The sequence below is a fragment of the Oryzias latipes genome, chromosome 11, assembly GCF_002234675.1.
Source record: "Oryzias latipes chromosome 11, ASM223467v1".
NCBI classification, from domain to species: domain Eukaryota; kingdom Metazoa; phylum Chordata; class Actinopteri; order Beloniformes; family Adrianichthyidae; genus Oryzias; species Oryzias latipes.
Window position 1 is genome coordinate 15241136 of NC_019869.2, and position 16508 is coordinate 15257643.

At 38.2% G+C, this 16508-nt stretch overlaps 1 protein-coding gene across 1 annotated transcript in view; it reads left to right on the forward strand.

Moving 5' to 3' along the window:
• The window catches only part of LOC101173155 (voltage-dependent calcium channel gamma-7 subunit), a 30653-nt gene that overhangs the window by 4425 nt on the left and 9720 nt on the right, over window positions 1-16508 (forward strand). The window contains exons 2-4 of the mRNA XM_004074256.4: window positions 5109-5304; window positions 10619-10705; window positions 13454-13594. Coding sequence (XP_004074304.1) covers window positions 5109-5304; window positions 10619-10705; window positions 13454-13594 — 424 coding nt within the window. The remainder of the gene's footprint in view (window positions 1-5108; window positions 5305-10618; window positions 10706-13453; window positions 13595-16508) is intronic.

Here is a 16508-nt window from a genome sequence, read left to right on the forward strand (position 1 = left end):
TAAATCTACTTTAGTGGAGTGAAAGTGGTCTTAATGGGCATTGTGGGCTTAATGGGCTTTTTTGAGTTGAAAAATTTCAACATACTTAATTATTCTTGCTTTTCAGTTATTTCGTATCAAATTTTTACAATTATTCATTTTGTGTTATAGTTATAACGTTTTTTTTAATAGTTTTTAGGATTCATTGACATTTACAATCATTTAATGGGAAGTCTGTTAGGCAGAAAATGGCCTGGTGTTGCTGGGAATCCTAAAAATAGTAAGAAAAAGCTAATTATTAGAAAGGTAAAACTTTTGTAAATGTAAAACCTGTTAAGATGACTGAATTGAACTCAGTTGTCCTGAAAAACTTGATCAGTTTTTTTATGAAGTTGTTCAGTTAAATATTATTTGCTCAATCGGCTGAAGAAACATTGATCTGTAATAGTAGCTCAATATTGTTCATCTATCGTGAAAAATACAACAAAAATGGGATTTTACAATAATTACTTAGTTAAATTCTTCTTGTTGAAAAGAAATTGAATCTGTTTGAGTGGAAATTTATTAAAATGTCACATTTTGAAAATACTTTCTGAGGATTTAAAGCTTTATTTTCAAAAACAAAAATACCAATAAATGCACTTTACCATTTTAATACATTTTTTGGTATCTTCAGATTAATAAAAAAATAGTTTTACTTAGATAAAAACCTTTAAGCAATAAAGAGCACAGTGAAATGATTTACTTTTCTTCTTTCGAAAGGTTTTAAACAACTTTAACCTGTTATATAATTACCAAATGTTCACAGTTGACCTTAAAAAGCAGCTTAAGTTGTTAGAAAGTCTAAGATGGGTAAAAGTATATTTGATAATGTTGATCAGTTGTGTGATGGAGTCAAAGATTAAATGGTTTTGGTGTCACTAGGTTATTGATTAATGTTCTTGATCTATATCTCTGTTCTAAAAATTGTCCATTTTAATGTTCTTGCTATTGCAGCATTAATCTGTGTATTCTGTTATAGTTGTGTAATTTAATTTAATACTGGTTAGCAAAAACCTAGAAAGGTGTGGTTGGGATTCAGTTTCAAAGGCTATGGGTTTTGTGAAGTCCAGATGGGTCTTAATGGGTTTTTTGAAGCTCACTTTTCTCTTTTCTTGCTCATTTTCTTGGAGCACTGTTGTAGCTCAGTGGCGGCTGACGAAAACAACTAAGTTTCACTAATCAATTTTGAATGAATGGCTGGCATTTGCTCTTTTGAGGACACTTTAAAGGATATTGATTGCCATATGCTAGAAATCAACATGACCTAGTTCAGAGAGTGATTTGAGAAAAGGCCAGCAGTAGATCTGGATGCCAGCTAAACACCACACAATGCAGATTGACGCTCGGAGCAGATGCAACATCCTTTGAGATGCTAATTTTGAGATGTTCACCAATTCACTGCTTCCCTATAACAAAAAAAAAAAAAAAACAGCATTTTAGACCCTTAAAATTCATAAATCCTGTCTTTTAGGGAAGCTTGTGTCTCATTAAGAGAACCCATGTGTCGCTCGGTGTGCCCAGCAGCCTCAGGCGGGAAGTCGCCCTGCTGTGCCGACTCCACTTAGTTGAGCACACAAATTGACCAAAATTTACGAAGACAATTACCAAACAGAATTACCGCAAATCCTTCCATTTCCATTTGAGCTGTCTGCTGGCTCTGTAAAACCAACAGAATGTTGCAGATTTCCGCCTTAGTTCCAACCATTGGAACCTGGATCCATTTTAAGGCCCCAAAAAGAGAGTCTTCATATTACTGCACTACTTTATGGTGTTTGAAAGCTTTGAAAGGATATTACATTTGTTAAAATACATAAGGGATAATGTCCGACAAGGTGTCTAATATCAGAAATTAATGGATGATGCGGAGGCTTTAACCGCCCGACGCAAAGCAGATTATCACTTTTTAATGAACACCATGCAGCCAATAAGAGTTGAGTATTCACCCGAACCATGGTATACATTTTTTTAAAATAAAATCGTATGAACTTTTTATTTTGCTAACAGCAATCACAACATGATTCATTTGTTTGAAGATCAAGGGGACACAATTACATCAACTACAGTCAGAAAAAGCTGTCCTCCAAAACTGGATGATAGTCTGGAAGCATTCACCCTGTAGTGAACCACGGCAGGGTTCACTTATTGGGCCCTCTTATTCTGACGGCGGACAAAACTGTTTAGTTTAGTTTTCATTGTAGTGCAGATTAGCTTTTTTCACCAAGTAAAGTGGACAATCCAAGGAAATTACCTCTGGTTTGAAATTTACATATACATGTTCACGTGAAGATCTTAGCTTGTAGCCCCAGTTGAAAAGAAACAGTTATTTTGTCCAAGTAAACAAACACTGCTGATGGACCATTCGTCCTAATTTGGTCAGTCTACTCATTTTTTCCACTTACGTTTTTCAAATATTGGAAGTGACGTCCTATAATAGTATGAATTTTGTCAGAAAGAATCTTTTCCAACTTTTGTTTTCTGGCTTGAACTGCATTAGTATGCATAAAAACACACAGCACAGTTTGTGGCACATGTGCCAGAAACTGGGGTGGAGATTTTTCAGTGAAGGATGTTTCACTAAACAAAACACTTGTAAGTGACTCTTGTCTAAGTGAGACAATCCTCTGTGACACTGCTGAATGTGCTTTGCATCATTTAGCTTGACTGACAAGGTCACGCCTCACTCCTCTCCTGCCTGACAGCCCTTTCTTTGTGCTCACTTGTGATCTTGTCAGCCAAAGTTGCACTGCTCCTGACTGCTCTTCTGTCAGCTTCTCCTCGCACCGTTCTCTACCGGTAAACAACATTTTTGAAGAATTCCTGAGATTCCCTTAATGCACCAGAGTTGAAAAATTTTTGGTGTTTTGGACTTTGACTTGTGAATTTCAGAGACAGAAGAAATGTGTTGGGATTCAAATTTGTCAGTTCTGAAAAAAACATGATTCCTTAAGTGTCCAAACATTTTTTCACCAACAATGAAACACAATTTCCTGTTTGTGTTTTGTTTGGTTTCAACATTTTCTTCCAACAAAACAACAGTTTTAACAGACTTACTTCGCTTAAACGCAACAAAAAGCGCCATGCCTCTCTCCGTGGTGCTGAAATCCCTCTGAAATTGTGTTTGCTTTTCTTACTAATTTTGTTTGGATTGTCTTCAAATGTGTGAAGTATTGAACTAAATAATGTTAATAAGGTTTAAAATAATTTAAAAAAAAAGCACATAAAGTAGAATAAGGTGACAGGACCTGTTTGTAGTTGCTTCGATGTTCGGTGATCTGCAACGTTTGGCATAGAGTTAGAAGGTGGTGGTGTTCAGGGTGGATCCACTGACATTCCCCCGTCTTACGTCCTGACTCCACGCAGGCACAGGTTCTGTACTTGGAAAAGTCCATGCTGGTAGTCTCCTTCAGGTGTTGGGAAATGATTGAACCCAGGAATGTAATGTTTCTGCTGCCAAAAGTGGATACTTAGAGGCAGCCCATCTCCCTTCATCAAGCAAGCTCTTGCTCCAGGTTGTTCTGACAATATGTAGGACCTCTGTGTCCCCTGAATTTCTTTAAGCATCTCCATCACACGTTAGACTGATCTAAAAGATGCCATCAGCATATTTTAGATTAGGCACCCCACTACTCCCCCTGTAGTGTGAAAGAAGCTTTTAATGAAGTGTATTTTCTGTAATATGTTGTTTGTAAAGATAAAACTGTGTTCACTGTATTCCACTTCCAGGCAATATGTCATGCATTATGCTCTCCATACATGCACAGAAAGCCTCTGGCACGATCCAATTAACAGCACTGTTAGTGTTCAGCTGCAGTTGAAACTGTTTGTTTTGTGTACTGCTGTAGGTAGTCCCAACCTGCTAAATAAAAACAGAACAAAAAGGAGGAAATCTGCTTCTTTTCTTGCAGACAGAGGTAAAACATTATTGGTGAATAATCAGAGGATTTGTTTTGGTTTGAAGTTGTTTCCCAGCCTTCTGAAAGGATACTCAGCTTCCTGAATGCCCTGGAAGCATCAGATCCGCATCACCTTGGAATTGTCACTTTCGACAGCCCTGTGAATGAGACCTCCATTTTGATTGGCTGGATGAGGCTTCCTGTGTGTGTTTGTGTGTGTGCATTTATGTGTGTGTCAACAGTTAATGAAATGGAAGACAGAAACTGCTCTTCTGCCACCAAGTGAGTGAAAATGTGAACTGCATTGGAGTCTGTCTGCTGGATTTTAGAGGAGCCCATCCAGAATAATTTATCCCAAATCAGAATAGTTCCTGAATGAGCTCTGCTATGATTTAAACCGAATGTTTGACAAACTGAAACTCTTCTTTTTTGCCATTACTTGTACTGAGAAACTTTGAGGTGGACTTCCAAGTCTGCTCTATGTTGCCTGTGTAGAGCATCATCCATCTGAGAATTAGATTTCCCCCAGGCTGCATGTCTGTGAAGATTCTCAGTCATTGAGATTGTGTCATCACAGCATTGTGTTCTTCAGGACAACTGGAATTTCAAAGGTTGATCTAGAAGATGTTTGTTTGCTTATCCAAATAGCTTCTTCAGTTCAAGCCTTCTGTCTTTTACCCTCTTTGTTGCATTTTTTTTCTATGTGTTCACCTTTAATAGCTGCTGCTTATCCTTTCAGAACTTGATTTTGCCTCCTTTAAATCTTTCCTGTGACATAATCTTATGGTATGCCCTGATAGAACGTGAAGAAGTAAAGATGCCACTGAATGTTCAGGATTTCAACTTCACATCATCTTATCCGGCCAATGTGGAGCAGGGGTGGCCAGTGAAGGCCCCAACCATAATAGTTTTCTAACAGAATCAACCTCTGAATCTCTTATTTGACTGAACACAAAGGAGCCGGGCGAAGATATCTGATAATTATGTGCAAATCTTTAATGCATTGGTAAAATATGTGCTTCACATTTTGTTGAGCCTGCCCCCTTACAAACTTTGAAGGAGTTTATTCGATCCATTTCTTTTTTTTTCTTTTTTTGCGTGTGTTCTATACTGTGTTTTTGTGTAATTTTGCCTGTTTTCTCCTGAAATGATCACAAACCCATCAGATGTTTTTTTCTGCTCTCTTTCCCTTAGATGAGTTCATTTAGTACAAGGGCGCTGACGCTGCTCTCTTCGGTTTTTGGAGCCTGCGGCTTGTTGCTGGTGGGGGTCGCCGTATCGACGGACTACTGGCTGTTGATGGAGGAAGGAATCATCCTGCAGCAGAACCAGACCACTGAGGTCAAGATGGCTCTGCACTCGGGTCTTTGGAGAGTCTGCTTTGTGGCAGGTTTGCAGAAACAGTGTTTTATTATTAAAAGTGAGTTTGAAGATGACCAGATTAGAGATAATTAGAGTTTAAAGTCCCATTTTATAAATTCTCTATGGCATTGACAGTTAACCCACTTGATATTTTATAGTTTTAGAAGGAAATATGCAACAAGCAATGGTTTTTAAAAATTATTATTTTAAAATGAATTTACAAGATACTTATTTTAAGTTCAGGATTCAAAGCACTTTAATGTTTAATGTCATCAACACAAACGTATAACCACACATACTTTAACACTGGAGCTGTTGCTGGCGACACCTAAGGAACCTACGGTCTTTGATGTAAAGTAATTCTGATTTTTTACGTGATCAGCGTGAATCAGCTGATTCTAACGAGGAGAAAAGCAGATTTTCTGCAATCGGCTTTGCACTATCCAAAAACTGCTTTTCTCTGCGAGGCAATCAGATGTTTTACATTGATTGCGTAAGCACTTCACTACTGTAAAGTGTTGCATACCATTGATTCCACTGGGTTTTCATCAATTGCGTAAATGGTTGAAGAGCTACGCTAGTCGAAAGAATGTCAGTCCTGGAGCTAAAGCTCAGGTCTTAAATGGCTAAATGCACACTTACTGTACTGTATGCCTGAGTACTTTATGCATAACTTTCATCCATTTTCTTTCAAGGTTGAAAAGTTCTCTTACATCATCAACTTTTGTTTGTGCTCCAACGATTGACTGTACAAGAGAACAGGACCAAGTCAGTGAGGGGTCAACTATAGAAAATGGCTTACTTCCATTGCATTGAAATGAATCTCGCAATTTTTCGGCGATATGGCTGTTGCCATGTTGGAACCAGACTTCGACAGAAAGCAGTGATTGGTTTGAGTCGGTCTGAGTCTAAATTTCTATGCGAACCGCTCTCGACCAGCAGGAGGGAACTTGTTGGAAGACCCCAAATTTTCCACTAAAAATGGGCTTGGGAGAATCTGTCATTCAAATACTTTGAATGTTTGACGTGAGACCACATAATTTTACTGAGGCATCCGATTGGTCAGTTTAAAACTTAGATAACTTGCACTACAGAAAAATTATGACAAAAGATAGGATTAGCAAAAACATGTTAAAAAAAAGTAGCAGAGTAAGGATGGTTATTCTGACAAATAGAATTGAGTAACACCTGTTTATTTCTCTATAGAAGTCTATGAGATTTTGGCTTTTTGTAACCAGCAGGCACTTTCTGTCTGGAAGGCGAGGGGGGAGGGATCACTCAGTCTAATAATCTTAGCTCCAACCCCACTAAAGAAAACAAAACTGTTTACTTTTACTTTCATGCAGAGTCTTTGTAAAATATTGCTTTTGTTGTGCAGTATAGTTAAGCGCAGTAAGAGATACTGTTGCATTAATTTAGAGAACCTTGGGAGACGTAAAAATGGCATGATAAAACGGTGGTTTATTTCATAAACTATTTTACACCACCTGACACCAGAACCTGCAGGAAGCCACCTACACCGCTAATCATGATCTACAGCTGGGATTTTTATCATACCTGAGAGACTTCATCAGCCATTAGCAAGAAAGTGGGGATGTTAAGTGTGTTTGATTTATGAGATTGTTGATGTTTTAGCTTCTAAATCTGATCAGAGGAGACAGTTTCATGGGTTGAACATCCTCAAAATAACAGTGACTGCCAAAGTTGCAGCGATAGAAAGAAGTTGGTATGTTGAAATGAAAAACATACTGTAATTGCTTGTATTTTTGTGAGTTAATGCAATTGCAACATTGCAAAATCCTTGAGGGGCTAAACAAAACAATACAAACATTTTAAAGCACTGAGTGTGTGATGGATTTTCAGTGCAATGGTTGACTGTAACAACTGCATTACAGCTTTGTTTGTTATCTGTAGGTTTAGGTCTTACTTCCATGTAAAGGTCAATTAGCCTTGTATACCTTTACAGAACTACAGTTTGTGGGTTTAAAGTTTATCGTAGATAATCTGCGTGTCATGGCACCATCAGCCTATAGAACATTTTGCTTTTATTTACACAAAACAGCAGATTGGATACAAATCGCCAAACGTTTGGCAACAGCAGTCTGTGTGTTTGTGGTCACGACCCTGTCGCTCTGGTGTTCTTCTGTTTCCCTGTTGTCCGACGCTCAGCACAAAAGGTCAGGGGAGGAAAACTCTGATGGCATTTCAAACGGAGACAGGAGCCGTATCACATTCGTCTGTGCATGCACTCAGCAGTTTGTGAGGGATTCGTTTGTGTTGATGTCTGCTCTTGAAATGTGTCCTGTATTTGAGTTTGAGGTAAATCGTTCTGTATTCAGTTCCTTTTCTCTCGATGTTCGGAAAAGAATTTCATTGCAAACCCTTCATCTCTATCTGTCATTGTTTGCCATTTTCCTTCTTCTGTCCTCTATTTTTTTGTGAGCGTCTTTATTTATTTATCTATTCATTTAATTTTTTTTAACTTGTCCTGTCCAACGGCTTAGTAGGCAGATCAGAGCTGAGTGCCTCTTGTATTGGACAGATTTTATTGTTACAATTGGGGTTTATGGATCTTCAATTGTATTTGATGCTAAGGTTTATTTATGAAAATTATATTTGTACGCATTCCTTGTTGGACCGGACGGAAAAAAAGGAACAAAAGAGGAGAGAAAGAAACAGAGTGGGATGTCAGAGACGGGGGATAAGGGGTTAGAGGGGGGGTAGTCGATATTATAAAGTTAAAACATAAAAGTGTCGTAAGTAAATTAGATTACATAACTTAGTTCACACAGCAACAAAAAAAAAAAGTAAAAATAAAAAAAAAGTCTGCTCACAGCTATTTACAGGTTAGAAGTATAATCATGCAGGTAATCATTAATGATTTTTCACCCAAGATTTCTGCATATAGACAGGTACCGATATTAATGAAGAGGGGTGTAGAAAAGTAGAAAAAACAATACCCATACCCATATTTCTGCAAAGGTGAGTAAGCAGGTGGGTTAAATGAATGTGTGCCTCTTGGAGTGTACCTTGATTACACTGAATGCTCCAGCAAAGGCAGGAGGCCCGGCACCCTCCACCCCAGAGCTAGGGGCAAACAGCACAGCAACCCGGCCGATCCAGGCATCCAAGAGCCTCACCGACAGACAAAGATCCAGGAGCAACCACCCAGGCGCTCTGGTTCCCAGGCGCCTGAACCCCAGACCCATCAGACGTCCCCCGCCGACCACAAGCATCCCCATCCCCCCCAGGTAGCCAAGTCTTCCACCACTACCCCCCCCCCCCCCCCCCCACATCCCCGGCCAAGCCAACAGGAGGCACAGGCAGGCCAACCAGGACGGCACCAACACCCCCCCGTGACCAGAGACGACAGGGGCCCAGCCCCGGACGCAGACGAGCCCCCCGCCCAGACCAGGCGCAGTCCCGAGAAGCCGGGGTAGAGGCCGACCCCAGCTACACCCGGGGGATGTGGCAGCAGCCCCCCTGAGCGGGGTCCCCCGCGTTCACACAACCCCTGATCCCCAACCCAGAAACCCCAGGGGCAAAAACCCCCACCCCGTCCCAGGTAGTAATCCCAACCTGGATGGCGGAACTCCCAGACCCCTGCCCTGTAAAAACCCCAGAAGTCAGACCCAGACCAGACCACCACAGGCCCCGGAAAGAAGCACATGGGCCACCCCTCCCCACTAGGTGACGGTGCTAATTACAGGCGACCAGAGGGACTGAAGTTCTCCTGTATTGTTTTTGTTCACTGCAGATGTTAGGTTCTGGTATTGATTATAACTGATGCTGTTTTTACTCTTCCAAATAACTAAGATTGTTTTTTTTAGCAATGCAAAGGGCAGTAAAGATGACGGATTACGATCTTTCCTCTATACTGATGGCGCTCATATCACCAAGTACACAAAGAGATGGCGAGGCTGTTATAGGGATGTCGAACCAGGTTGACAAATCTACACACACTTCTGCCAAAACCAGAAGACTGATGTTCAAAGCCACAGTGCGTGCAAATAATGATCTGGGGTATTGCTGTTACCAAACCCACAAGTGTCTGATTCTCTGAGACCCATCTTGAACATCCTTTGTCCTGTGTAGTGAATTCTATGAAGAGTTTTGAACTGAATTAGTTGCAGATTCAGACTTTTGGTTAGTTTAAAAGTGTTTAAGCAAATCTGTTACCAAAAAGAGTTATCTGTATCAATCTCCAAGTCTGAATACGACTTCTCTGTTGGCCATGTGTCTTGGTCTCCAATATTACTTATAAATATATACATTTTAGACATAATTTTGTATGATGTTAGTTTCAGAAATGTATTCACTGTATCAAGGAGTGTCAAGTTTATATGACTTGGATTAAACCTTGCATTTATTATGGATTTCAGTTGCTGATATTCTAAAATTTATTACGTAATCCGTCCTTTTAGGTTTTCAAAAGATACAAATGTTTTATCTTGAATTATATGTTCTAGATGTGTAATTCCGTTAGCCTTCCAGGTTGGAAAGCTCAGTTTTTTCTTGCGTATCAGGATGTTCCAAATGGTTGTCAGTTTGCTTGGTGTGAGGGAAGAGTTATTTATCTTAAGGAAATCCCACCAGGCTGTTAACGTGGTTTTGACATTAATACTTTTAAAGCAAGTGTACCGCTTGATGGAGCTGCTATAAAAGGAAGATCTGAAAGTTTAATCTCTTCAAATAGTGACTGTTCTACATCTATCCATGAGTGATCTGCTGGATTTTTACTATGCCATTTTAAAATATATTGTAATCTATGAGCTAGGAAATAATTATAAAAGTTAGGGAATTCTAAGCCACCGAGGGATTTTACATTGTCAAGGTTTTTAAAATGATTTTTGGTGGTTTATTTTTCCATAAAAACTTGGACATGGATGTATCTAAATATTTAAACCATGTTGTGGGTGGTTGTATGGGAATCATAGAAAAATAAATAGTTTAATTTGGGTACTATTTTAATTTTAACTAAAGCTATTCTGCCTGAAAGTGACATGGGCAGGTTGACCCATCGCATTAGATCATCCTGAATATTTTTAAGCAATGGCACATATTTCAATTGCACCAAGTCTGATAGACTGGACGAGTAAGTGACACCTAAGTATTTTATATTTCCGGATTTCAGTGGTATGTTTAACGTTGGCTCTACATTACTATTGAGTGATAATAGCACTGATTTATTCCAGTAAATGGAGTATTCTGAGATGGATGACAATGTGACAATAACTGCCACTACTCTGTGAGCGTCTTTTTGAATCTTTCTCTTGTTCTACACTTTCACCAAAGGCTCATCTCCTTTGCTGGTTTTACACCTACATTTTTTCCTCTTTCAGGACCTGAGAAGGGCAGATGTGTAGCATCTGAATACTTTACCGAACCAGAGATCGAGATCACCACTGAAAATACAGCCAACATACTCAGTAAGATTCACTTTCACTGGACGAGATGAATTATTTTTTAAACTTTGTATTTTGGAAATATTTGACATTAATTGACAGCCGGAAAATGTTTTCTTTAACTTACAGAGGATAAGCAAAATGTACCGATAAAATTATACCACCCAAAGTTGAACTGCAAGCTACCATTTACGACATGCAGGCAACCTAACAATGTCTCAATAACAAAAGTAAAATAATGCATGAATCTTATAGGAAGATGTACATCTTACAATCGGTTTTTCATTAGTATTTATAGTGCAGAATATGATGTTGTGTTGTTTACTTTTCTAAATATGTGACTGAATGTCAATGGAATTTTATTGTCCATGTTACATGTCACAATAAAAGTCTATTCTATTCTAAAATATAGTTTCTTTCTGTTAGGATAGAATTGAAGTTCAGGATGAGCTTAAAAGCTTAAAATATGTTAAGAAATATTAAACCAAGTACTACAAAATATTTAATTAAACAGTAGGCATTGATTTGGAAGATTTTTATGAATGACAATTACAAAAATATTGAATTTTATTTACGTTTTGAATTGCTCATTTTTATACATTGAAAGCCAAATTAGCCAATAGAACAATGTGATGAACATGTTCATTTTGGCAGCTAATTACAATTTCTGCAAAACTCAAATTACAGGAAGTAAAAAGAGCCTTGTTTCATATTCTCTGTCTTGCAAGGAAAATAATCTTAGTTTTAAGAAAACGTGTCAGTGACGAGGAATTTTTTCTCAAAATAAAAGGCAGCATTGGCAGATTTATATATATGTATATATTTTAACATAATTTTCAGCTTATTTCTATTTGTATTGTATTTGTATTTGTATTTATTTATTCAAGGAGCAATGCATAAAACGAACAGTGTGGAGTGCTCTAAAAATAGTGAGACACTGTAAATATGCAGGATTGTAGCCTAGGCTAATTTCCATCCTCTGTCCCGTTCTGACCATGGCCAGCCACCAAGAGACTATAGATTAGATAAAATAAAGTAAAAAAGGACATTAGTAATGATGAATTGCATAAAATAAAATGACATACAGGTAACATAACTTAGATTACATTTAAAACAGTTTAAAATACATAGTTCCCCAAAGTATACATCAATGAAATCACCAAAATCTGAACAACACTATCACTTTTTCATCACCCAATGATTTATTTTGACTTTAGTTTAACAGTTTTCTGGCATTGTCCCTAAAGTTTGGTCTGCTTTTGCAGTGATGAGATGATGCACAATGGTGTAGTGGTTAGCGCTTTCCCCCTCACGGTAATAAGGCCCTGGTTTGAATTTCAGCTTGGACCTTTCTGTGTGGAGTTTGCATGTTCTACATGCACATGCATTGGTTTACTCCAAGCGTTCTGGTTTCCTCACACAGTCCAAAAACCTTCTTCATAGGTTAATTGTTGATACTGAAATTTCCTTGATTGTGAATGTGAGTGTGTGTAATGGTGATGCCGGCGACAGACTGGCAACCCACCAAGGAGTGGCTTTTGCTTTTGCTCAACAGTCGCTGGGTTAGGCTCCAGCAACTCCTTGACCCCAAAAGGAATCATGGGGGTTTGGAAAATGGATGGATGCTAAATAAGACAAATAATTCCTACAAATGATCAAATTCAAGATTTAATTCTAAACAATACAAATTCATTTCTAAATGTCAACATAGCCAAAAACAGGTTTTCATCATGACAATTAGTTTGCTTCCAGATTTATAGCTCTTATTGTGTTATTTATAGCTGTTTGCAATAAGTGTTATGTGCAGCAGTTTGCTAGGCACTAAAACTAGCGAAAGAACTTTTTATTAAATGTTAGGATCTATAAATAAACTCATATATAAAATATCAGGTACGTACGAAGAGAAATAGCATTAAGTAAAAAAAAAAACATAACCCTAAATAGGGAATAAAACAAACTTCCTGTTAAAAGTTAGTGGACTACTAGGGCTTATTTTTCTGAAAATGAGAAAAGGTGGATATCAGCATCTCAAGATGTAAGAATTCTAAAGGACAGTAAGATTTACAGTTAATTGACATGTGGAAGTGTGTGGAAGTAATCAGCTTGATAACACAAGCAAGACTCAAATTCAAAAAGGGACAATTCCAGAAAACCGAAAAGAAATGTAAAACCTGACAAACATGAAGGCCTCGAAAAAATGTTCAGAGGTTTGAAATCTCTCTTAACTGTTTAAGTCAAGGTGATTAGAAAATGTCAGAAAAGTTTTTGGGTTTTTTATCTGTTAGACTTTTGCTCTAAAAGAGTCATGTCAGAAAAGTCAATAGCAGCTGCTGGGTGTTAATTTAAAATAACCCACAGGCGCAGCATGAGGAAATAACATTTGGGAGCAGAGCGCCACCCACACCCTGCAGCGCATGTTCTTCCCTGCAGCTCCCTGCTTCCAGCTGATGCTGCATTCAGCAGTGACTGCTGCGCCTTTTTCTGTTCCTTGAGCACATTTTGAATGATTTAAAATGTTGACACTATTTGTTGCAGACACCATTGAGAAGATATGTGCTCTGTTAAATGCTGCACAAGTGTCCCGATGAGGGCACAACTCTCACTGCAGTGGTTTGGTGGAACAAGCTGCTGAATAAATCATAGCGGTTCCTGATGAAGCAGTGAGCTTTAAGGCAGATACATGGAATTTATCATCTCCCAGAGTCACGTCAGGTTTTTCTACTTTCACGTGACTTGAAACCTTGTTCTTAATCCCCTCTCCCCCATTTGCAGAAATGGTTCGAACTGCCACTCCTTTCCCCATGGTCTCCCTGCTGTTCGTCTTCACGGCCTTCGTCATCAGCAACATCGGTCACATCCGACCTCAGCGCACTATCCTGGCCTTTGTTTCTGGCATATTCTTTATTCTATCAGGTAAATGCAGACATCACGAAACTGAGTGGTTGACACATTGAACTGGTGGAAGGTTGAGTCCTTTCAAAAAAGTAATTTGGCTTTTTAAAATACTCTTATTCAACTGTTTATACCTGATTGCTGAATGCAGCTGCCTGTCAGACTATGCAATTTAAATTTCTATGAGACTAAGCGCAAAACTATTAAATATTCAGCTCGCCTACTCTCCATTTAGCTGATATGACATTTGCACATCAGCTTCTCTCTGGGGTTTCTAAAGAAGTTAATAAAGCTCCGAGCTGCTCCTGGGTCACCGTCTTTCAGCTTAATGTTAAACTGCAGTTCTTTAAATCCATCATGGTTAATATGTATATCTTATCTCTGCACTATACAAAAATCAAAGAAAAAGAAAAAAAGCACCTTATTAACTCTCCCTAACGAGCTTTCTCTGTGTGTTTGTAGAAATGCATTAAAGACATGTTTTAGCAAAACAAAAACATATTTTCCACATGAAGGAAGGATCAGTAAAACAGTTTGCAACTTTTACCATCTAACAAAATTAGGATGGCACATGAAACCCTTTTTTGTCTCTTCCTGAATAATCCACAGATTCACACAACGATTTCAGATCATACATCCTTTTCATTTTACTCAGCCTACTTCAATTGAAGCACACTGCATTGAAAAGAAAAGTTTGACCACATTTAGTTTTTTTTTTCTTTTTATGCTTTAAAAGTGAATTATTAGATGCTAATCATTTGGCAAGAATAAAATTATTCATGAGTACAATAAAAGTTTCAAATTCCCAGCACTTAGATGAATGAGAACCACCACGCTCTAAAGGGGTTGTGTTTTTTTCTTTATTAATATTTTTGAGCACAAAGCACAGAATCCAAGCATAAAAGACTGAAAATAGTCGCATGGCTGTGTGCTAAAGATGAACACTTTGCCTAGCTGCTGTGCTTCTGTGTAAGAAGTCAAAATTAACTTCACACCTCAACTGAATTTAAAAAAAAGAAACTTCTAAGATCCACTATCATCCATCTGTCGTAGTGATTAATGTCTTCCCTCTCTCCTTGCTGGGAGGCTGGAGTTGAAAAACATTTTCCTTTGGGCATTTCTGCCTGATTAGCGTCAGAGTCCTGTTGGGTAGGGGAGTCGCTTTAGCCAACGGGGTGACGTCACCTCCCACTATCTCTGCAGGACAGCTCCCTGACATTGGTCAGTTACTTCAGCACTGAGTCAAGTGTTGCCTCACAGATGCCAGCTTAGCATGGTGGCCTGCTGACTGGACGCATGATGTCAGGGAATGTCACTGAGCCAAGAAAGAGGCGGGAAGCATGGCCCATGCAGAAATAACAAAGGGACATGGTAGACTGCACACTCACTTCCATGTTAACAACATACACCTCCCTTCAACGTAAAGTATCTACCCCAACTACAAGAGAAATGCAAGTTTTGTGAAAATCATTTTAGCTTAAATAAATTCCTCGAACAAGCATAAATTGGTGAACTTTGTAAAAACTGGGAGAATGGAGCATGCCACAGATATAACTCAGAAAAGAAAAGCTATAGCCCATCATTCCAATGGTGCAGAGGTAACTGAAATCTCTCAGAACTTAATCAGCCCTTTGACATTACAAATAATTTTACAATCCTAATCCTTTGTGTCAAACAAGAATCATCCAGTAATGTTTAAAACAGCTGGGTTCCAGATTTAGGCTTATAAACCTGGTAACATCTGGGAAAGACCCATACATAAAACAGTAATGGTCATAACAATTAATTTTAACAATTCGATTCATTTAATACGGTAATTTGTGGTTGCAGATATGATTCAAAGTCAATATTGGTTCATTTTGAACAATCCGATTCACTGATCTAAAATCAATCCAGGACATCTTTAGCAAAAAAGTCAGCCAGTCTGAGTTTTCTAGATTCCTCATATTTTTTGCAAGATAATCAAGTGTTAATTAAAATATGTGTACAAACAAACACGTAAACTGGAATTATTGCCAAATCCATTCACATTTTAGTTCACAAAGTTCAGCCCACTGTTGTTTTTCCATATGAAAACAATGCAAACAGATCATTATTAGAACATTCCACTATACTATATGGTTACATGTCTTTGCTAAATTAATAGTGTTTCCACACATTGGACTGTAACAATGTATTTCTTGTGATTGCATCATAAATTAAATGTTTCATTTGAAAAAGGTCAATTCATCCTTCTTATTTCAGGGAATCCATTAATGTGTCCGTCAACCAAATTAGCCGATGGGTTGCTGTCAGATGCTTGTTTGATTGCTTGATTGCTTGTTTCTTTAATGACTATGCCTCATTAAAGCAAATGCTTTTGGCTAAATATGTGAACAGCAGCATCTGGCACTGATGTGCTAAGAGAAGTTCAACATTTTCTTTTTACAAAAGTATTCCTCAAAATGTCTAAAGAAAAAACCTTCCATCCACCTAACAAAATCAGTATTTTTGATTAGAGTAAATTAGGTTGTTAAAGGATATATTTCTTGCATTGTTGTTATTAAATTTATTATGAGGAAAGCAATGGATTCAGGACTCTTAAACAAGTGATTCTCTTTAGGAAAAGACAAACAAACTACAAAGTAGAACCACCTTAAGATAACATTTGGTTGCACATAATGAGAATTTTTAGCAAACCCGCAAACATCTGTCGCGTTTTTCCCAGGTCTGAACAGATGGTAATTACAGAGCTCTGAGAGGGGGAAAAAAAAGTTCAGTTCCTTTCAAACTACACCGAGTCAACTCATTAACAAAGTTTTCAGCAGATCTAAAGCACTTTAGATATTTATATATTTATTTATTAATCAATACAGCCTCAACTGCTGGGGTAGTAAAGTGAGCAGACACACACACACATGCTGCATGTGTGTCGGTTTTATTACTTCTACCACAG